This window comes from Diadema setosum, chromosome 21, assembly GCF_964275005.1.
Source record: "Diadema setosum chromosome 21, eeDiaSeto1, whole genome shotgun sequence".
In the NCBI taxonomy this organism is placed as follows: Eukaryota; Metazoa; Echinodermata; class Echinoidea; order Diadematoida; family Diadematidae; genus Diadema; species Diadema setosum.
Genome location: NC_092705.1, coordinates 27,490,028 through 27,512,489, shown reverse-complemented (window position 1 = coordinate 27,512,489; position 22,462 = coordinate 27,490,028). Strand labels below are relative to the sequence as shown.

Genomic DNA, 22,462 nt, shown 5'->3' with positions numbered 1-22,462 from the left:
GCAAGAAACAGCAACTCTATAAATTTATGTTCTGTGCATGCTTTGTTCACAAAAAAAAAAAACCCTTCACAACCGCAAAGCCTTGTAGGAGGCTTGCCCCACATAACAACAACTGTTGAATACAAGGATTTTTTTTTGTTTAAAGGGAAGGTAAACCCAAAAAGCAATGTGGATTGAGTGAAAGCAGCAACATTAGTAGAACACATCAGTGAAAGTTTGAGAAAAATCGGACAATCAATGCAAAAGTTATGAATTTTTAAAGTTTTGGTGTTGGAACCGCTGGATGAGGAGACTACTAGAGGATATGACGTATGAGTGGACAACAATACAAAGAAAATATAAAGGAAATTCAACAAAAATTCACTTTTCTAGAATTATGAAAGAGCAATGGACCAGCCTCTTTCAGAAAGCAGGGGGAATAATTGCTACCCCTAACATATGTCAATATCAAGTTGATGGAATTTGTAATTTTCATGAAAAATGGATTTTTGTAGAATTTTCTTTATATCTTCTTGGTATTGTTGTCCACTCATACGTCATAACCTCTAGTAGTCTCCTCGTCCAGCGGTTCTAACACCAAAACTTTAAAAATTCATAACTTTTGCATCGATTGTCCGATTTTCTTCAAACTTTCACTGATGTGTTCTACTAATGTTGCTGCTTTCACTCAATCCACATTGCTCTTGGGGTTTATCTTCCCTTTAAGAAAATTTGAAGGAACAGGTGATTAAAATGTTACATTCCTAGCCTGTTAGCCTACAATGTGTACAAGAAAAAAAAATATCCATGAATTTTAATGCATTGCTGAAATGACTGTCTATTGATTGTTAGTGCTCATGTAAATGTTATTGATAGTACTTTTTTTTTCAGTTCCAAAATACTGTAAATTCTTGTGGATAAAATAGACAATGTGTTTGCATGTTTTTTATTTCCATGCTAGTGGTTTTAAGCATATTGATATAGTAGTAAGATTGTCATATTACAGTAACAGTCATTTCCTTTCTTTTTCCTTTTTCCTTTTCTTCGCAGATGATTGCTGTGATAGATCACAGGGTAGATTTGGTCAACTTCAGCTATGGTGAGGCAGCACACTGGCCTAACGGAGGGTAAGCTCAGTTAGTAGTGCAGTGGGTTATGGGTTCAAATCCCGGCTAGTTCCTTTTATTTGTTATGATACAAATTGAATGTGCAGTCTTGCCTATGGAGAAGTGGTGAAGAGTATGTCTTTGTAACTGTCTTACAGGAGACTATTGAATTGTTACACTAGAGAAAAGGAAGAATGTGAATTTAGCCATTAAGGGATTTGTTCCAAGTTTACTGTTTCACTGCCATAAATGGCTTGGGCTCTGTTGTTATTTTTCTTATGAATGGATTTTTTTTTTTTTTTTTTTTGAAGGGGGGGGGGGGGGGAGGGGGAGATGGGGAGGGGTGGGAGGGTCTTAATACATATTCCATGTCTATACCTTCAGAGCCTTCCCAAATAATCTTTGTAATGCTTGAATTTCTCTGACATCACAACTTTCAAATGTAGTGTGCTGTCACATTTAAATCAAATGATCCAATATTTGCTGTTATTTCTGATCAATTAAAATGTGTCATTTATACTATTATGGCACATCTGACCTGTGAATCCATTCTTACTCTCCCGACTCCTCGACCAGCCGTGTGTGTGAAATCATCTCAGAAGCGGTAAACAACCACAACATCATTTTCGTCTCCTCGGCGGGGAACAACGGACCTGCACTGTCCACAGTCGGGTGCCCTGGCGGCACAACTTCAAGTATTATAGGTAAGTTTGTGGCATAACAAGAGATGTTGTTGTTGTTGTTTTTTTTTTGGGGGGGGGGGTAGTAATGGATCCCACAATATGTTGCAATATTTGTTCTGTATTATATGTTCTGTATTATATATTGTGGCAATTGGCTAATGTTTATACATGTACCAGAAAACAGCAGATTTTTGCTAGATTCATGTAAACCATTCAGTGAGTATATTTCAGTATATTTCATTTAGCTGGTAGTGATATGGGTCACCGTGACCACTGATGTGAAGGTATCCATTTATATTGTAAACTCTCATGTTCATCTGAAAGACTTGGCAATGTGCAGTACAATATCAAATCATCCAGTTTTCAATTTTCTCAATGAATTCGGTGAAGGTGTCTGGTAAGGGTACATTGCTGTGACATCTGGTATTGATCTAATGACAGTTTGAAAATTTACTCTACCGTGTGAAATGTACATAAATGGGAAGATGTATGCCCTTTCATACTTTAAGCAAATTTCACCTGGTGCACCCACATAAACTTGGAAAATCTTGTAGTGTGAAAGGTCTTGTCACTTACTGCAGTGGCAGAATCTTGGTTTTGAAGTTGTTGTTTTGTTTTGTGGGTGTATCCAAATAATCTGTAGAAAAATAGTAGAAATGCTATAAAATATATGGCACATACTAAGATATTCTTTGTGCCACATAATTGATGATCAAGGGTATTATGAAGCAGTTCAAGTCTTCTTGCATTTGCATTGCATAGTCCCTGTAAAGTGACAAAGTCTGTTCTCTCTCTTCATCTCGGCGTGAAGGTGTGGGTGCCTACGTGTCACCTGAAATGTCAGCAGCTGAATACTCACTCAGGGAGAAGCTTCCAGGGATGCCATACACGTGGTCGTCACGGGGACCGACGTAAGTTGCCATTCTCCTGAACACGAAGATGAGGATGATGGTGGTGATGATAATACAGTGTAATTGTAGAAATGATGATGGTTATTGTTACAATGATGATGATGTTGATGATGAAAATGATGGTAAGGATGATGATAATGATATTACTATTGATAATGGCAATAATTGTGATGATGTTAATGATAATGACACTGCTGGTAATGTTGGTCATAATATGATAATGTAGCCAAAAAAAAAAACTGCTGAAAACTGCTTATCCCATTGTAGTGAGCCAGTGGAGTAAAATAGAGTCAAAAGGGGCCTGAGCTTTCGATCCTAGCAGAATCTTCATCAGGGGGCAAAATGATGTTTTTTGGTCATTTTGCCCCTGATGAAGATTCTGCTAGGATGGAAATCTCAGGTCCCTTTTGACTCCAGTGATGATATTGATGTAGTAGTCACATTCTGTGTTTCTTGCTAAGACATACCATGTACATATCTGAGTGGATTGCTCTAAATGTGCAAATTGATTAAAAATGTGTCAATTTCTCAAAATATATATCATATAATTGTATGTGTTTCTTGCACACAATAGGAGGAAATGCTTATGAAATGTCCCTCTTTTGACTTTATCACTATCCAAATTTTTTATATACTTGTACAATTTATATCAGGCCTTCTTCAATAAGATTTAGTGGAACATTCTTTTTTTGTTTATTTTTTTTTTGTTTGTTCAGCATGTAGGATCTTGATGTCATAAAACAAGTAGCATCAAACTATATGTGAAATTCAACCTGCACCCTTTCCTTCATTCTTTTTTTAATATCTTAGATGGTTATTGCATACATTTCTTAGGCATTGTGTTGGTTATTTCTCCCTTCATCTTTCAGGGTTGATGGCGCTCTAGGTGTAAGCATCAGTGCTCCGGGGGGCGCTATAACATCCGTACCGAACTGGACATTACGAGGGTCCCAGCTCATGAATGGAACGTCCATGTCCTCGCCGAATGCCTGCGGTAGTATAGGTGAGTGCTTGGTTGTGTATTGGCATGGCTATGTTACTTGATTACTGGCATGGATACTGCTACATCAGACATAATAATGCCTTTCCCCCAACATAAGTAGCAATGCAGGCTGATGATCTGTTTGCTGTATTCTTGTTTCTGCTTATCAATGTGCAACAAGATGTATTAATCACAGACTGATATTTCAGATGCTGTCAAACATACTCAGTAGAGCCAGGCAAGGGATAAGCAGAAATGAACACTGTGGACAGGTGGCCACTAACGACAGGTTGCGATAATAACAGGCTCTAGCGCATTAAAAAAAAACAACTAAAATTGCCTGTGATAGTAACACTGCACATCGATATAATGAGCACAAGTGCCAACAATCATGATGAAAATGAGTTTGTTTTGTAAACAACCATGTTGGTTTTAGGACCCTTCTGAGTTTAGGGCCTGTTTGATTTGAATTTCCTTTCTTTTCTTTTCTTTTTTGTGCTAGTGTTGGTATTTTCATGAGTCTCTCAGCTCATTTTTTGCTGTCACATACATCTAGTGCAATTGTTTAAATAAATAGTATGCACAAGTTGTCAGGTATATCTCTCTTACCATCAAAGAGGACCTTTATTGCTTTACTCTTTTTTTTTTGGGGGGGGGGGGGGTGGAGGACGTTGCTCTCATCCGTTCAATAGCTACTGGGCACAATTCATCCATGCCATGTACTCAACTGATATATCCTATGCATGTATTACTCATGTCAGGTTTGATTCTGTCGGGGCTGAAAAAGCTGTCCATACCGTACACACCTCACAGCATACGTAGGGCCGTGGAGAACACGGCACAGGTCCTTGACAACGTGGAGCACTTCTCGCAGGGATATGGTTTAGTCCAGGTGAGTTTGTCCTTCACTGTTAACGGCACCAAACCTGGACTCGTATATTTCGGAAGCAAGAAATCCTCATTCACATGTACGAATATCCCATATCAGATAATTTTTCTGGTAAAGCAGAGAAGAGTAGAAATGGATGTTTCTTACATTGTGCATTTGCTTTTTAGTGAGTTATCAGACATTTCAGTATAAGCACGCCTTATTTATGTGTAAGTTGTAAGTGTGTAATAGTTTTTCGATATGAATACATGAATTTTCAGATGCAGCTTTAAACACCGGCAACGTATCTTTATTGTGAGCCTTTTTTTTCCCCTCTCATTTTATGACTCCTTCTTTGAACATTCCTGAAAAACTTTGAAATTTCACTCAACTTTGTGTCAAATGTTCTAGCAATTGAAACCATCAACATGAACTTATCATTATCAACAAAGTTTATTTCCATGGTGTTTGAAATTACATTACTTACAAAAATGAAATTGTTTGTTGTAACCTTGTGCTCTGTGTCTTTCTACTTTTTTTTAACAACTATAATTTCAAACCCTTGAAAAGGTTGTGATTTGCTTCATATCAAAGTAATATCAAATGAAAATATCTCGACCTCGTACTTTGTGCTGTACACACACACAGGTCATCAAGGCATTTGAATACCTCAGGAATATTGAAGGTGTATCTAGCGGTATTCATTTGCTTCAGATCAAAGTAAAATTAAATGACTTTGTGTTGTACACACACACACACACACACACACACACACAGACACAGGTTGTTACGTCATTTCACACGCACACACAGACACAGGTTGTTACGTCATTTAAATACCTTCTGGAATGTTCAAGATGAGTCTAGCAGTATTCATACCGCCAGATACATTGTACATATTCAAGATGTATCTTGCAGTATTCATTTGCTTTGGATCAAAGTAACCTAAAATGACTTTGTGTTGTACACACACAGGTTGTCAAGGCATTCGAATACCTTCAGGAATATTCAAGATGCGTGACGCGTAATGTCAAATTCAACATATCATTTGAGGGTGGGCGGGGCATCTACCTCAGGGAGACGTCTATTCTCAACAAGACGAGGGAGTGCAATGTGTCCATCGAGCCGGAGTTTGTGGAAACGGCAGGTGAGTTTGAGATGGAGGAAGAAGCTGGGGGAATGCATCGATTCACGTCAGCGCAGAAACTAGGCGTACATGTGGAGAATGCAGATAATCACTGTAACAGATGTAGACAGATTCTGCATTGTGTACCTGTTGCTGTTTTAGGCTTTTGGAAATTGTGAGGGAATGCTAATCAGTCAATTCTGTGTGAATAGGACAGTACTGTCCGTATTATGTGTAATGCAAGAGAGCACTGTGGTGTGGTAAGTTTCAGCCCACTGTTGACTTGTGTGATATTGACTATGAGCACCACCCCTACTTCCAGTGTGATATATTTTATTTCAAAATTATGGCAATCAAGACACTGTGCAGAAATGAAAGGTACCTTCAGATAAAATAAAGACACCTCAGAAATGATTAAACTTGTGAGGTCCGCTAATATCGCAGGAGAACCTTGTGGACTTTATACTGTAAAATTGAAATGGCTTTTTACGCTGTTGAGCATTGTGACATTGCAACAAAGATTTTGATACTGTGATCGCATATCACACTGACTGTAACAAACATGATATGGCAAATTGCCCCAGAATCTCTGAATTTTGTGAAACCATAAACATTCGCGGCATGAAACTATTGTGAATTGGAGATGACTGCCTTTTTTTCATGGCATGGAACTTTTGATAATTTAATGCACTTTCATGTGCATTCTGATTTCGCGAATCTTGGCTCCTCGTGAAGTTTGCAAAAGTTTATTGCACGCAAAAAGTTTTTGTTTTACAGTATAGTCACTGTAAGACAATTTAAGTCTGATATGAAATATCATATCCAGTCGTATTCCCGTGTGACGTGGAACTCTGCAACTGCCATTTGTTTGTCACAGACCCACAAGAGAAGATAGCATTCAGTCTCCACGTGGCGCTGGTCGTGGAGGCCCCCTGGGTGCAGGCGCCCTCACACCTTGTCATCATGAACACGTCGAGGTCGATATCGCTCAAGGTCGATCCCAGGGGTCTACCAGAAGGGGCTCACTACACAGAGGTAAGGTTGTGAGGCTGCGAATCCTTTGGGAACATTTTGTTGTAATCAGGCTTTGAGTAAGCCACAATCTTGTGCTATAACATATGCTATTTTATTTTGTGTATGTGTATATTCACAATGTCTCTCCTGCTCCTCAAAAGTCATTTGGAAATGCTTATTATGAATAGGAAGAAAGTAATCTAACCATTGAACTGAACAGGGCTTGAATTCAAATATTCTTTGACTGCCATTAAACAGATACAAATCAAAAATTATTATTTTCATGTAGTCTATAGTTTTATTTTTTGTAATCTAGTGCAAGTTTCCACATAATGATTTTTGCAGATAAAAATATTCGTCAGGAAAGCACCTGCCAAATTTCACTTCAAATTGCATCCTGTTTTTGTAATGAGAAATGTTAAACTCCTCAAATATTCTGTGTTCTCCTTCCTTCGATGCCTGCCAGATACCAGGAGTATATATCTGTAAGAGACACTAATAATGAACTCACTTTATTGTTTTCATAATAGTGTAATATTTATTATATTCCACATACTAAGAATGTTGCAATAGGATTGGTCCAGAGCTGATCACGTGATGAATTGTAGTTTTGCCCATCACATCACCTGAGAAGACTAGGTCACATGATAGTACACAGTGCAACGCACTTTCACTTCAGTGCCACGCGGTGCGCGCAGCAAATTCATTGTTTTGTCATCTAAGCGCACACGTAGCCTAAGCCCTAAGGATACAAAAAGACAGCTAAAACGGTTTCAGATGTGGAATAAAATGGGAATTTCTAGGACCCTAGATGTGGAATGTAAAGAAAATAATCAACTTTTAGTTTCAGGCAATGAGACAAACTATCACTTCCTCGGCAATCTGAATGTGTACGCTATCTTTCCTCAGCTGCGCTTCGGAAAGATAGCTACATCCAGATCACCTCGGAAGTGATAGTTTGTCCCATCACCTTCACCAACGTTGATTATTTGCCTACTATGGCAGTGATATATATGTAAAATACCCAAAATACTCATGAAAATAAGTGAGATATGCCTTACCTCTTTCTTAGAATATGGGAAGCAGTTTGAGGTCAAAATAAAGTTGACCATTTTGAAGAACGATTTTCAAGGATATGGAACAACATCTAAAAAGAGTCAGTATTACTAATCCTAGTGTCAGATCACATTATACACTAAATTGACCATCTGTCCCAACTGTGTCCAGGTGTGTGGGTATGACGTTAATGAACCAGGCAAGGGTCCCCTGTTCAGAATACCCGTCACCGTCCTCAAGCCGCGCTCTCTGGAGGGCGAAATCGACGTGGAGTGGACCGACATGGAATTCAAGTCGGGCCAAGTGAAACGCCATTTCGTCAAGGTGCCAGAGGGCTCAACATGGGCAGGTAGGGGAAAAAAAGAAAAGAAACAAACATTGAGGGAGGGTTTCTGTAGACTCCTTCATTGTTGCTGGGTTTCAATAAAAGGGAAATTCCATCCTAATAGTGTGTTGCTTTGTATGAAAACAGAAAAGCAGACTGGAGCAGATCAGTTCTATCTGTGCCCAAATATTTGAGAAATATGAAAATGAGTGACATTTTGTATACAAAACAAATGGAGAGCTACTCAACTCCAAGATCATGTGTAGTTGCCTATTTGTCTTTGTAAACTTTCGCAATTCATAACTTTTTAATGTGTCAGATTTTTTCCCAAATTTTTCATTAGTTTACTCCTGTGATTTCTCTGCTTTCATACAAAGCAACATGATATCAGGATGAAATTTACTTGTAAGTGTCCAATGCAATTTTTCTATCAAATGTCCCGAAATGTATTTCCCTTATCCTCTCAGGAGCACCAATAAAAAATAGAACTGACACCAAATGTACCATTGCTTGCAATAATTGAGTTAGATGAATACTGCATGTACTGCCATATATTTTGTGGTTAGTCTTCCTTTCGTAGTTTGAGTTTACTGATATTCCCAGATGGAACTGCACACTGAGATAATGCCTGTTACAGAGCTGCCAAGTCTCTCTGATTCTACTGGAGGCTTTGTGAAAGTGTGGATTTGTATTCATATAATTATGAGTGAAACATTTAAATGTCTCACTGATTTGAAAACCATCTTTGCCTGTTAATATGCATGTGACACACACAAGTATCTGACTGCCCTACGGATTAGCCTGCTATTTCACGTTGGGAACGTTGGCAGCTTTGCTGCCACACCACAACTGCAATGCATATCGTCTCTGCGACAGAAAAGTGGTAGATGACTGATACTTGTTTCTCATTTCATATCTGTGGATCTCTGTTGTAATGTTGCCACTCTTGAGATTGGCTTATTGGTGAGATTTGCTTTTGTCCAAACATGATTTAGAAAAACAAATGAAAGAAAAATGACAGATATGACAAGGTATAAGTTACCTAATAGCTTTTAAGGCTGCCTGCCTCTCATGGTTGGCAGATACTGGGAATGAACATATAGACCTGTCTGCCCTGTGTTTGCAAAATGTCTTTTGTTTGCTTCCGCTAAATCGTCCTTACGTACACTTCCAACCCAAACAGAGGTCAGCATCATGTTGCTTGAGAAGGAGCAGTCCTCGCGGTTCGTCCTCCACGCCGTCCAGCTCCAGCCGCAGACGGCCTACCGCAACAACGAGTTCTACAAGTTCCTGGCCCTGCAGGAACAGTGTGAGGTCCAGCACTCCTTTGCCGTCCATCCCGGCCAGACCATGGAGTTCACCGTGGCCAAGTGGTGGGCCAGCCTGGGCAGGTCAAAGGTCAAGTACAGCCTGTCCTTCCACGGCCTGACGCCGAGCGAGAAGACCGTCGAGATGGTAGGTCCACTCACCCCTCCTGCCCCAGAACCTCGGCACCAGTGTCATAAGCCTTGAGAGTACCAATGAAAGTATCTGATATGTATCATATATCATTATTGGTCTGTTGACTCATGTTTGTGAAGAGGGAATGATCTTTTATGAGTGGAAGATATCAAGGGAAAGAGAATTGATGCATTGATAAATTATTCAAGCAGTCATTTGATTTGTGGGTAAAAAAAAAATATATGTGTGATTGAATAAATTGTCAAGTCAATGAATTTCATCGATGAGCCCAGTGGGATAGGCAACAGTAATTATTTGCATACAGTTATTCCCTCAAGTCCTCAGGTATTTCAGCATTAGCAAAGAAATCCACCAAATTGCCGTGTGCCCTGCCTGCTGTAGTATCGATGGAAAGGCTTGCAATATATATTTCAATTGTAGTTTTGATAAAGCTGAGCTGTGTGTTCAAAGACCATGCAGCATTTTTATTTGTTAAACAGCTTGACTTCATTGATATAAGGAATCGAGTGATGAATTTTGCTCTCCCTTTTTTCCATCAACAGCATGCTGCAAATGGTGTGAGGAAACTCTTTGTCAAGTCCAATCTCAGGGTGGAAGAGCTCAGTCCCTCCATTTCCATCAAGAATTGTGTCCAACCCCTCAGGTAAATGGAACAGGCCACGCAGCCTCTTGTGCTCATTTCAGCAGTTTGAGAGTAGTATTCTTGACTCTACAGGTTATTCTCAACATCAGACCCCCTTATCATGTTATCATAGTCATCTGGTTGGATCTAGGCCAACATTGGATGAAGACAAGTATGTTGTAGATATGCACACATTATTTAGAGCTTTAGCATTGACTATTTAGAAATGCGTCAATTATGATATGGATGTCTTTTATGGTGTCAGTGCACGTTGATTTGAATGATAGGGCATCAGTAATGTGCCAAAACAAATTAACTTTCAGCTGAGAATCAGGAAAGTGACCAGAGATGACAATATTGTGTTAGGGTAGTGAGTTTCTCAATTTTGAATTCCCAGATCAAATATGAATGATATACATTTACTACACACTCACAGTTATGTTTTCTTGTGTTTTGTTGTGTTTCATTTTGTTGGCTTTTTTTTTTAGTACAGTATAGTTCCACTTGTGTTACATCAGAAAACACATTGCATCCCTGATTATGTCTCTTTGTATTTCCTGATTTGAGAAACAGCAAGTAGAGCTTTCCATCATAGGTGTACTTCCTATGGATGTTTGCACTTTATTTGCTTTGAATTTTGAATTTAACTGAGCGCATCCCATTCTTACAAACTTAGATGTACTGAGGTGCTTCATTTCACCAAAGAATATCAGACTGGGTTTTGGGTGGAGAGGAAAGAGTTCAGTGGAGGAATGTAATTCGGAGATCAGGATGAATTTTCCTTGTTGCTTTTGAGCAGTTATTTATGGTCGAGTGTGATGCATTTACAAATAGAGTACCAAAGTGATCTTGCCACAGTCTTTTGTTATACTTGTAGCTTGGGTGGAACCAGGTGCACGCGTAAATACTCGGGCCAGGTGAGGTTGTTTAGAATCAGTTTCCATGATGATGAATGGTTATGACATCACACTTGGTACTCTATAGCATTTAATTTCATCTAAGTTTGAATGAATGTCGCCCTCCTTGCAGGCCAAACGACTGCGAGTTCCGTCCACTGGGTTCCAGAGATGTGCTACCAAAGGGCAGACAGATCTACGAGCTCATCCTTACATACAATTTCCACCAGGTACTGAACAGTTAAAAAGTGTTTATTGAAGAGGACTAGGCAGAGAGACTAAGCACTTCCTGATTCTGTGTCATAGAAAGGCATTTTTACCTGCTCCTTTGCATGGAGAATCATTAGTGTACAGGCAACTTTCATTACAGCCGAGTCCTTGGGACTAGCAGTCTTTTTCATTATATATTTATAACAAATATCATTAAAGCTGAGCAAATCAAGTATGTAAAGATGTGTAGATGATAATTTCAGGACCTGGATATTTACTTTGTTGTAACAAATTTACTTATAAACTTTGTTCCTTATAGTAGGAGTGCTCTGTATTCTAACCATGTACAATTGTACATGTGTTGTAGGCAATTATTCTTCACTCTGTTATTGGTGATTGCTGTATACAGGCAGATTTTGAGCAGAGCCATGGCTTCCTCTACAGTATGAGCCATTATTGTCTGGCACTGTGAATTACTAAGTTAAAGATTAGGACTCTCTGTCATGGACCAGAATATGTCACTTGGGTTGACCGACTCAAACTTTTAAAGTTTGTCTTACCGGGGAGAGTAATCTTTTCTTTACCTATTTTCAAAATTTGGCAGCATTAAACAAAACCAAGATAGAGATATTAGCAGTTTTTCTGGACCATATTTTTTTTCAGACAGGCATTGCTACTAGTATCACTGTGAAAAAGAATGTGTTTTCATTGATACTTTAGCGCAGCACACCTCAGGTGACCTACTCTTCAGATCCTTTTATCTCCTTTTTCTATGAAACTGCACCTCCTAACTCTCTTTTATTTTAATCACTTTTTGAATGGGTTAGGATAGTCCAATTTTAACAAATTATAATTATATCATTTTAAAGCTTGGAACTTACTCTTTCAAACTGTGTAGAAATGTGGGAATTCATTTTTGTGCGTTTTAAGCCGGACGGTCGTAAATATGAATTGGAGCTCTTTTTCTGTGTGCTTGACAGAGCAAGACTTCAGAAATCACTCCCAACTGTCCACTCCTGAGTGATCTGCTCTATGAGTCAGAGTACGAGAGCCAACTCTGGATGCTGTTCGACGGCAACAAGCGCTACATGGGCTCGGGCGACGCCTACCCTCACCAGGTGAGTGTGTAGTACATCTGAGGGAGTCGCCCTCTTTAGCCGAAGCATCGTGGATTCCTCCATTACAATGAGGCTCATTGTATTTTGAAACGACAGCTTGGTTGTGATCCTCAAACTCATACCATTGTTATGACACTTGGAATTGGCATATATTTTGAATAAATATTTAATCATGTTACTAGTATTTTAGTGGATATTTTGTACTCCTTGATATTCTTTATTCATTTGGAAAGAAGACAGAAGTGCAGATTTTTTTCACTGTCTCTTGTAAGTCCAAGGTGCTGACATATTGGTGGAGGAAGTATCACGCTGTAAATTTGTGCAATCTTATTCTGCAAATTTTGTTATCAAAGTAATGAGATTTTGATAACATAAGTGTTTCTTATAACAAAATCAAGTAGTTGAACCCTCTAAACTTTTCACTTCTGGTAAATTATGTAACGACTCATCTGTGCGCTATTTAATGTATGTAAAAGATTCTGTTGTTATCAATACTTTTTTTGAGTCAATCTTTAGCTGGAAAATTGTTGCCAATTAGGACTTTAAAAAAAATTGTTTTAAAGCAATGTTTAAAGAAGGACCAGTGTCTGCTATCTCCTTTCTTGTCATTCATCCCTTCCCTCTTTACTCTTCTATCTCCTCCATCCGTCCCTTCCTCCTCCCCTTCCTTTCCTCCTCCCTCTTGCCCCACTCCCTTCCTAAACCTTCCTTCAATCTCATTTATCTATCTCCTCCCTTCCCCTCCTCTGTCTTCCCCTCCCTCTTCCCATTCCCTCTTTCCCTTCCCTCCCAAACCTTCATCCTCCTGCCTTCTCAAACCTCTCCTCTCCTTCATTCCCCCATATCTTCTCCTCCTCTCTCCTATAACCTCCCTCTTCCCCTCCTCTCACCCTTCTCCTCCTCTTCCTCCTCTTCCCTCGCCCTCTTTCACTCCCTCCTCTTCCTCCTCCTCCTCTTCCCCTCCCTCACCCTCCATCCTCCTCCTCATACTCCACCCCTCCTTCTCTTCCATCCATCCTTCTCCTCCTCCTCCTCTTCCCCTCCCTCACCCTCCATCCTCCTCCTCATACTCCACCCCTCCTTCTCTTCCATTCATCCTTCTCCTCCTCCTCCTCTTCCCCTCCCTCACCCTCCATCCTCCTCCTCATACTCCACCCCTCCTTCTCTTCCTCCTACATCCTTTTCTTCCTCCTCCTCCTCTTCCCCTCCCTCACCCTCCATCCTCCTCCTCATACTCCACCCCTCCTTCTCTTCCTCCTACATCCTCTTCCTCCTCCTCCTCCTCCTCCTCCTCCCTCCCCCTCTTCCCCAACCCCTTTGTGACTCCAGTACACCTTAAAGCTAGACAAGGGGGACTACACACTGAGGCTCCAGGTCCGCCACGAGCGCAAGGAGATGCTGGACAAACTACGAGACATGGTGCTCCTCATCGACCAGAAGCTCTCCTCCAGTCTCTCCGTGGACGTCTACCAGACGGTGAACGGCGCCCTCGCTGGCAAGGCCAAGTTCGGCTCCACGTTGACGGTATCCCGGGGCGGCTGCGTGCCCATCTTTATCCCGCCCATCCCGGACGACAAGCTCCCCAAGGGGGCCAGCCTGGGCCAAATCCTGACGGGCACGGTCACCTTCGCCAAGAGCGAGCTTGGCAAAAAAGTGAGTCATGCATTGTTTTCATTCATCAACGTATAAGTGTCTGTGCAAAGATTTGTTTAACAAACACTTTCCCCCTCCACAGAATTTTTCAAAATGAGGGAGCAAATCATGAAGGAATTTTTGAGCTTGCATTCATCAAATTCCACATTTCTCAATTTTCATGTTTCAAATTTGCACTTGACTGTGCACCCAATCCTTGAAATTCTTGAGTGTATTGCATCAACCTGTCATTTCCCTCTGAAAATTGACTTCTTTTGGTACACGGAATGTTCCTTTTGTTTTGTTTTTGCATTTTTTACTACTTGAATCCAATGTCAACATAGTTGTGGCAATGTAGACATTTTAGGGATGAAAAATCTCTACAGTCTTAAACAAAAAATAGGAATGCTAATGTCAGAAAAATTATAATGGACATGTTTTGTCAGCAGTCCATTGAATTTGTGTAGGAACACATTCACTTTTAGTCATTGGCAATTATGTGTCAGTTTTAAGAACGATGTGACAGTTTAGGGTCGATTAAATCACTTAGAAAGGAGAGATGTGAGGAGAAAAGGCCCTTGTCTGCAAGACAGAGACGATTTCATTGTTTGACAGAGAGCGTGTGTCATGCTCCCAAAAAAAACCCAAAATCCACCGTAACTTTGATACATAACCACTTGAGTGTTCTCTCGACAAATAGTAATTTGTTGCTTTGCGTGTTAGATCAATGTGTTTCCAGTGCACCCAGGAATACCATGGTGCTATGTGATTACATCCAAATGATATTTTTGACAGACCAAAATGATGTTCAGGGATAACGTGTCAAATCTGATTGAGAAGGTGTGCTTATACAGTGGTCTGTAATTGTGACCATGATGCATGCCAACTGCACCGATCAATCTTACTTGTAGCCAGTTTCTCATGATGAGCTGGAGAATTTTTATAACCACATGGTAAATTTATACAAAATGTGGCTTTCATTTATGGGTCTCAAGACATTAAACTGCACTGCAGCATTGTGAAAGCACTCATACATACTAGTATATTACATGTATTATCTCAGATCTGACCAGTTTGAATCATGGTGTAAACATCTTCATTCAATTTATAATTGAGCTTTCAACTGAAAGTACATACAAAGTACCCAATCACATCTTTGCACAAATATAAGCTCTTTTGCGCGAATGGACATTTGGGCAAGGATTCCAAGTTTCTGACCAGCAAGTGTCTGTCTATTCTACATACCCAAAGATGAGTTTTCAGTTGCCCTGGGCAAGTAGCAAGAACAGTAGAAATCCTCTTTAGAAGTTTCATCATCAAAGTCACCCTCGGAGAATATTTCATTGTGCCATTACAGGATATCATGAGTGGAAGGGAAATTTTCTTCAGCATCTTCAGATTTGAGTATATGGAATATGTGTGATATTTAGTAGAGCTTTGGAGATTATTATTATTATTATTATTTATTTATTTCTTATTTTACTTTGCTCTGCCTTTGGCAGTAGTAGCCACATAAAGAGAGTAAAACTTTAGAAAGAATGTTTATTCATAGGTGGCTCTACCTGCACAGGCAATAAACTGTAAAATCTGATGCGTAATCTGTATCAGATGAATCCATAACACTGTAACTTGGCAGCTGATTTTGACAATATCAAAGTTCATTTTGCAAAAAAAAATTGGAAATTTGCAGTAACTCTAGGATGAACCACCTGCAACTTTGTGTAATGTCTGTCAACTACATGGTTTGGCATACAGTTCTTGTTTGCTGTACATGGTCCCCTTGTCAAGTGATGTGGAACTGTGCACAGCTATGGCAAATGCCTTCTGAATATCTGTATAATGTGTGTGGCTTTGCCGGTAAAAGTTGCCCCCAAACTTGTCAGAGCAATTTTCCCAAGCCCGAAAAATAAATGCTTGTAACTTATGTACGGAATGTGTGTTTTAGCGTGTTTGTGTGTGTGTGTGTGAGAGTGTGAGTATGTGTGTGTTGTATGTGCTTGTATGAGAGAGTGTGTTAACGTCACTCTGTTGTTGCTGTTGTTGTTTACCTGATCAGTCTTTACCCCTAACAGCCTGTGGTATTGCACCTTCTTTAACTGATATGATCGTTCTCATTAGCACCATGAACAACAAAAATGATTTCTTCATAGCTGTCTAAGTTTTTTTCCCCTATATCTTTCACTTCCATTTGATTTATGTCCTGTAAGAAATTCCAAGGGAAGTGAGGAAAGCTTCTATAGGCTAGGATTATGTGCACGACTATGATGTTTAGGCAATCTTGTGTAATCAGTAACAGTGGCAGCATTATGCACCTGGTTTTTTTTTAGATATATACGAGTAAGTGCAGAAATGATGGAAGTTTGTTTTGAAACTGTATCAGAAAATTGCCATTACGTTATTGGGAAAAGCTTGGTGTACATTTGATAGTGAATCGTTTATAAATATTTTTCCAAAGATGGTGCAGGAGATTAGAAAATGGCAAACAGGAAGAGGTGTTCATGGAAACATGACTTAAAAAAAGCTGGAGTAGATTCCACTTGTGATTCTTTGAAGAGCTTGTTTTCTTTTGCCATTTTTACGCTGAAGTGAACCTTGATTATTTCCACTCTGGATTCTATTCATAAAGGAAAGATCAAACAACATTTTGTGTGGGTTTGAAGAACTTTCATTTGTCCAGAATAGCTCTGATGCAAACAGGTGTGTGTTACTATAAGGAGGAACTGTACTATTGACTAAGAATCACATTTCAGCATTAGTGGCCGTGTGATTTGTGCATTACGCTGCATTTTAATGACTGCCAGAGTAACTACTCTCATGTGGAAAATTGCAAGGAAGAAGTGGAGTTTCTTTCTCAATGCGTTGCTAGTTGGTGGTGTTTGTTTTTCAAGCCGTCTGTGTTCCCTGCCAAGTTGGTATTGATGTCCCCACACTCTCAGCTGTTTCATGTTTTTGCACCATTGTTACCTCAGCAAATACTAGCTTCCTTTGAGAGCAGACTTTCACATGTGATGTGATAGCAAAAAAAAAAAAGTTAACAAAATGTATTGCTGCTAGCAATTTTCTTCCTGATTTTGTCCCAAGGAGAGCATTCTAGACATTATATCAACAAACTGTGAGAATTTCCTGTGCCAGAGCAATTTCATAATGACATTGATTGTCTGTATGAAAGATACTTGATGTCAAATGGTTTAATCACTGCTTTGGTAGAGTTATAGTTTAGACTCCTTTTCCCATAGATACAGTTTGAAATTTAGATAGATTGATGTTTTGTTTTCCAACTGATGTTTCATTTCGTACTCAAACCATAGCATACATTAGGGTGATTGCAGAGGAGAGTATATGACAAAAAGTGAATTGATGTTTGGCTAAGTAAATGATGCATTCACATTCTAATTGCCTATTGTAAACTTAGGAATGTAAGTGAGCAAATCAACAAATATAAATATAGATATATTTACATGATTTATTCCTGTAGTTTGTTTTGGGAAAGATTAAGTTTCCACGATACTGAATCTGTCCTCTCTTTTTTGATCTTTGGTAAAAGTGGCAATCACAGAGCTGCCAAGTTTTTCTGATTCTGCAAGAGGCTTCTTGAAAACCTAGATACCTCTTCATATCTAGTTAAGAGAATTCAACCATCTCCTTGATTCGCGAGACTTAGTTTTGTTCATTGAGACTCCTACAACACACAAGTTTCTCCCTGATTAGCTTTTTGGAATCTGTGATCTCCCTGATTAGCTCTTTGGAATCTGTGATCTCCCTGATTTTGATAGCTGAATGTTGGCGACCCTACAATCAGAGTTTGCAAACTGTTGAATAACTCCTTTCATTGTAGCTCAAACTAACAATATCTTTTGTAGAGATGTCAATAAGCAGTCATGACATTAATGACATACCAGGTAAACAAAACTCTCTTACTTTCAAGGCCATAACCATCGTATACATTTACCCATGGTATTTGTTCTGTCTTTGTTTGATGTATGTTCTGCTATTTCTGTTGATACTTTGTATTGATATGTCAATGCAGAATCCTGATAGAAGTTGTGACTGCAATCAGTAACTGTACCTTTTTTTTTTTTTTTTTTTTGATAAGCCAGCAGAAATGTGTGTTGAGAGAGATGGAATATATTGAAATGGGTTTGACATACCACAATAACATTCTTTCATTTTGATTTCAATCTGATATACTATGTAGCACGGTGGTCCTTTTGTCCTTATGTTCAACCTATCTTCTCCCTCTTTTTCTCTTCTATATATGTATCATATATATAATTCTTTGTATATCTCTCCCCTCTTTTCTCTCTCTCTATTTTCTCTATCTATTTTCTTCTCGTTCTTTCCTAATCTATCTTCCATTCCTTATATACTGTCAGTTTGTCAGTGTATATGTCTAATTGTCTCTCAATATTCCTATCTCTCTCTCCTGCTATATATTCTCTCCTATTCTCTTCTGCTATATATATTCTCTCCTGCTGTATATTCTCTCCTATTCTCTTCTGCTATATAATTTCTCTCCTATTCTCTTCTGCTATATATTCTCCCCTGCTATATATTCACTATCTTATTCTGTTCATCTATTCCTGCACTGTTGTCCATCATGTTGGGCTATGCATCTAAGTTGCTTGCTCTGTATGCTCATTAATCAGTTCAGGTATATCTACCTGTCCGGTTGTGTCTCTCTTCTGCATCTTTGTTCTGTCTACTTTCTTTGTTCTAAAATCATCCAATCTTTTGGTCTGTACTGCATGAGAATGCATAGGGCTCAGAATATAGATAAAAAATTGTATGTTTTTTTTTTTTCCATGGGACTAATTAGATTTTGCAGGTCAAATGGAAGACTTTGAAACAATTTACTTCTTTTTTTAAAGATTCAACAGAGTGGTCATGAGATCAACCAAAATCCAAGCTGTAATTGGTTGTAAGCTCTCGGATTGTATTGCAAATTTTCTAGTGATTTCTGGGGTTTTTGTGGACATAGGTCGGTCATCTACTCTGCCGCTGATTTGAGCTGATTTGCATGTCTACAAATTAGCCTGAGCCTTACACTGTGTGTGTGCCAATGCCTAAGACAGTTCAGAACATTGACTGCTTAAAAACTTTATTTGAGTTCTTTTTTTTTGGGGGGGGGGGAATCAAGCAACAGTCCGTTTCTACTAAGAATATTGAATTATGCTGTCTCACTGTGAAATGCAGATACAGTATATGCTGGAGAAAAGTTAATAGGTTCACCTGCTTGAGTGTGAGTGTGGGTCCTCGATTTTGGCATGACTTTGAGTATCGTACTTGGGATACATGAATATCTTACTGCTCTCTGATATGCTATTCTGATTCTTGAAGTGATAAAGTCACTAAGTACAACTGTATGTCATGAATTGGAATGAGGCAGTCTATTTTATGAATGATACACCGCTTTAACAGCTCTTCTTCTTTTTTTTTTGTTGTTGTTGTAAATATCAAGGAATGGCTAACATGTGTTTTTCTAACACATCTATCATATTTGTTACATAACCCTGCAAATATGATGTACAAAGGTGTCTATGTATAAAATGGCTAACCACATATCGAATCACAAGTTAATAGCCTTGCAGACTACATTGTGTTGGAATGTTTTTGCATGGATTCATGATATACCTGATAGATATACTTTTGCCATATATTGTGCCTTGCGGTTACATGTTTGTTCTACCCCCATTCCCCCTTTGACCTTTGACCTTTGTAGGTTAGGGGCAAGCGAGGTCATGCTGCAGGCTTTTGGTCAGAGGGAAAAAGGAACATGGGATTGAAGCCCGTAAGTTTTGTTTTGAAGCAAAAAAAAAAAAGAATGAAAAGAAAAGAGAGGAAAAGGCGCATATAATGATTTGCAAATCATGGCATCTCATTACATTGAAGCATTAAATGTTGTAGCATTGCTGAGGTGCAGTACAGCTTTCTCTATGTGCTGCACTTGTGACATAATGTCAAGCATCATTGTATAGTGGCTTTGTTTTTGCAATTTGTTACCAATTTACTATCTCATGTAGGAAGGCTATCAAAAAAAGAAAGAAAAAAAAAAGCTGCACAATAATAGGCTTAAAAAGGACTACTGAATGTGTTCTGTAAAGTGATGATTTAAGAGACTAGTTTGTCAGGTAGCCCAAAATAGCATTAGAAGGGATATCAAATCGTGGTTATGATTCTGAATGTAGTAAATCAATCTTTTTTTTTCACTCCTTAGATTTGCATGTGCAGTGAAACTGTGTAGTGTTCAAAGATCTCAGGACAGTTCCATTTCACGGTATTGGGTTTAAATCACCGAAGTCGATTCAAGACACAAAGGAATTTCATGGTGATATTCTTATTATGAGTAGTGTCCATTGGCCTGAAGGAATATATTGACACTTCTACATGGTGAATTGGTCAGAGTAATTTGTTCAAGACCTTGATTGGTTGATTTTCCCCTTGTTGCGTACCAAACCCTCTTTTTATCCAAGCCTTGCTAACAAAATTGTTGTCCGTTCCAAATGTGTTCTTGTTGTTTGCCGTGTTGCATGCAAACGCTGAACCCCAATATAAGAAAGTGACTGCATCATCTAACCCACACACTTACCTTTCAAACTGCAGGATGCTGGTGTATGGATGTGTTTGTGTGTGTGTGTGTGGGGGGATGTCTTTATGTGTGTGGATGTGCACATATGTGTTTGTATAAATTTGTATATTTGTGTGTTTTTTAAGATACAGCTGTAACAATACTGAATGATTATCGTGGATGTGTGAAGTGTCACAAAATAAAAACACTTTTTGCTGCTGCTGCTTTGTAAGATGTACCTACTCACTTGTAATATTATGCAGGAATTAGATAGAAGAAGGATTCAGTGTCAACTAATCCCTGGGGATATTACCTACTTTTAGAACATTGAGGGTGGAGAGAGAGAGGGAGACACAGAAAGAATGTGTGTGTGTTTGTGTGTGTGTGTGTGTGTGTGTGTGTGTGTGTGTGTGTGTATATGTGTGTGTGTGTGTGTGTGTGTGTGCGTGTTAGCAGGGAGCAGCGTATAGATCTATGTTCTCATATCTTACATATAATGATTTATGATCTTTGTCACATTTATATTTTTCTTCTTCTGAAGGTACAAGCCTTCATTGCAAGCCTTTTCAAGTTTCCAAACAACAAATGTATCAAGTTGTCACTTTCATTCATAAGTGTTTACCAAGTTTCAGCTCCAGGTTACCAGACATTCATTTCAGAAAAATAGATTAAAACATTCAAATTTCTTCCCTTTTTATACCCCCGCCAAACGAAGTTTGAAGGGGGTATAGGAATCAGTGGACGGTCGGTTGGGCGGTCGGTCGGGCGGTCGGTCGGGCGGTCGGTCCGTTGCAAATCTTGCGTCGCGAACTACTTCCTCAGTTTTCAACCGATTCCCATAAAACTTGGCACAGATGTGTGCCTTGGGTTGTAGATGTGCAAGACGTATTTTTTGACAGTACCCAAAAGTACGTTGCCATGGTAACGGCATATTATGGGCAAAAATGGGTACAAATCTTGCGTCGCGAACTCCTCCCACAGTTTTTGATCAATTTTTATGAAATTAGGTACAGATGTTCATCTGAATATGTTAATGTGCAAGACACATATTTCCGCAGTGGCAAAAAGTGCGTTGCCATGGTAACGGCATGTTATTGGTAAAATATAGGGCAAAATGCTTCATGGCAAAACTGCTTCATCAGTGTTCTTCCAATTCTCATGGAATTCATATTGAATGTTTGTCTTAGGATATAGGTCAGCATGACACATTTCTTGACAGTGACAAAAAGTATGTTGCCATGGTAACAGCTCACATATTATGAGCCAAAATGATGGAAAATTTTGTGTTGCAAACTACTTCCTCAGTTTTTGCCCAATTTACATGAAACTTGGTACAGATGTGTGCCTTTGGTTGTAGATGTGCAAGACGCATTTTTCGACAGTACCCAAAAGTACGTTGCCATGGTAACGGCATATTAATGGCAGAAGATCAAGGAAAGATCTTGCGGATTTAACTACTTCCTCAGTTTTTTGACCAAAGCTTATGAAATGTTGTTTGGCGGGGGTATAACCAGTCGCTGTAGCGACATTTCTAGTTTAATCCTGGGAATGAATGGAACAAGTATATTGCTCTCATTACCCTTTTTCCAAGACCTTTATGCTTTTATTAGTGCTGACTGTCGGGGGCAGGGAGAAAATTAAACCAGGGTACAACTCCAGTGGAGTAATTTACTTGTCACCTCAACCAATTTAATGGAATCACTAAATTCATCCATTGGCAATCAGTGTGAAATGCAATTCATTAGCTTCTTTGTACAGGGCTCTGCTGATTGGTTGTCATTTTTCTTATAAAACATTTGTAGCATAATGAGGCACCTGGTAGTGTGAACCATGAAATTTTTGCATGCATTTTAATTTTGCAAATTTTGTGACAGCCAAGATTCGCTGAAATTTAAATGCATGCAAATA

The 22,462-nt window shown here is 39.1% G+C and overlaps 1 protein-coding gene across 1 annotated transcript in view; it reads left to right on the top strand.

The window, feature by feature from the left end:
* Window positions 1–22,462, top strand: part of LOC140244199 (tripeptidyl-peptidase 2-like) — a 41,553-nt gene that overhangs the window by 5,324 nt on the left and 13,767 nt on the right. The window contains exons 7-20 of the mRNA XM_072323831.1: window positions 1,030–1,106; window positions 1,662–1,789; window positions 2,580–2,679; window positions 3,549–3,682; window positions 4,423–4,553; window positions 5,505–5,676; window positions 6,533–6,690; window positions 7,897–8,074; window positions 9,234–9,505; window positions 10,054–10,154; window positions 11,163–11,259; window positions 12,220–12,357; window positions 13,687–14,010; window positions 19,709–19,777. Coding sequence (XP_072179932.1) covers window positions 1,030–1,106; window positions 1,662–1,789; window positions 2,580–2,679; window positions 3,549–3,682; window positions 4,423–4,553; window positions 5,505–5,676; window positions 6,533–6,690; window positions 7,897–8,074; window positions 9,234–9,505; window positions 10,054–10,154; window positions 11,163–11,259; window positions 12,220–12,357; window positions 13,687–14,010; window positions 19,709–19,777 — 2,079 coding nt within the window. The remainder of the gene's footprint in view (window positions 1–1,029; window positions 1,107–1,661; window positions 1,790–2,579; window positions 2,680–3,548; window positions 3,683–4,422; window positions 4,554–5,504; window positions 5,677–6,532; window positions 6,691–7,896; window positions 8,075–9,233; window positions 9,506–10,053; window positions 10,155–11,162; window positions 11,260–12,219; window positions 12,358–13,686; window positions 14,011–19,708; window positions 19,778–22,462) is intronic.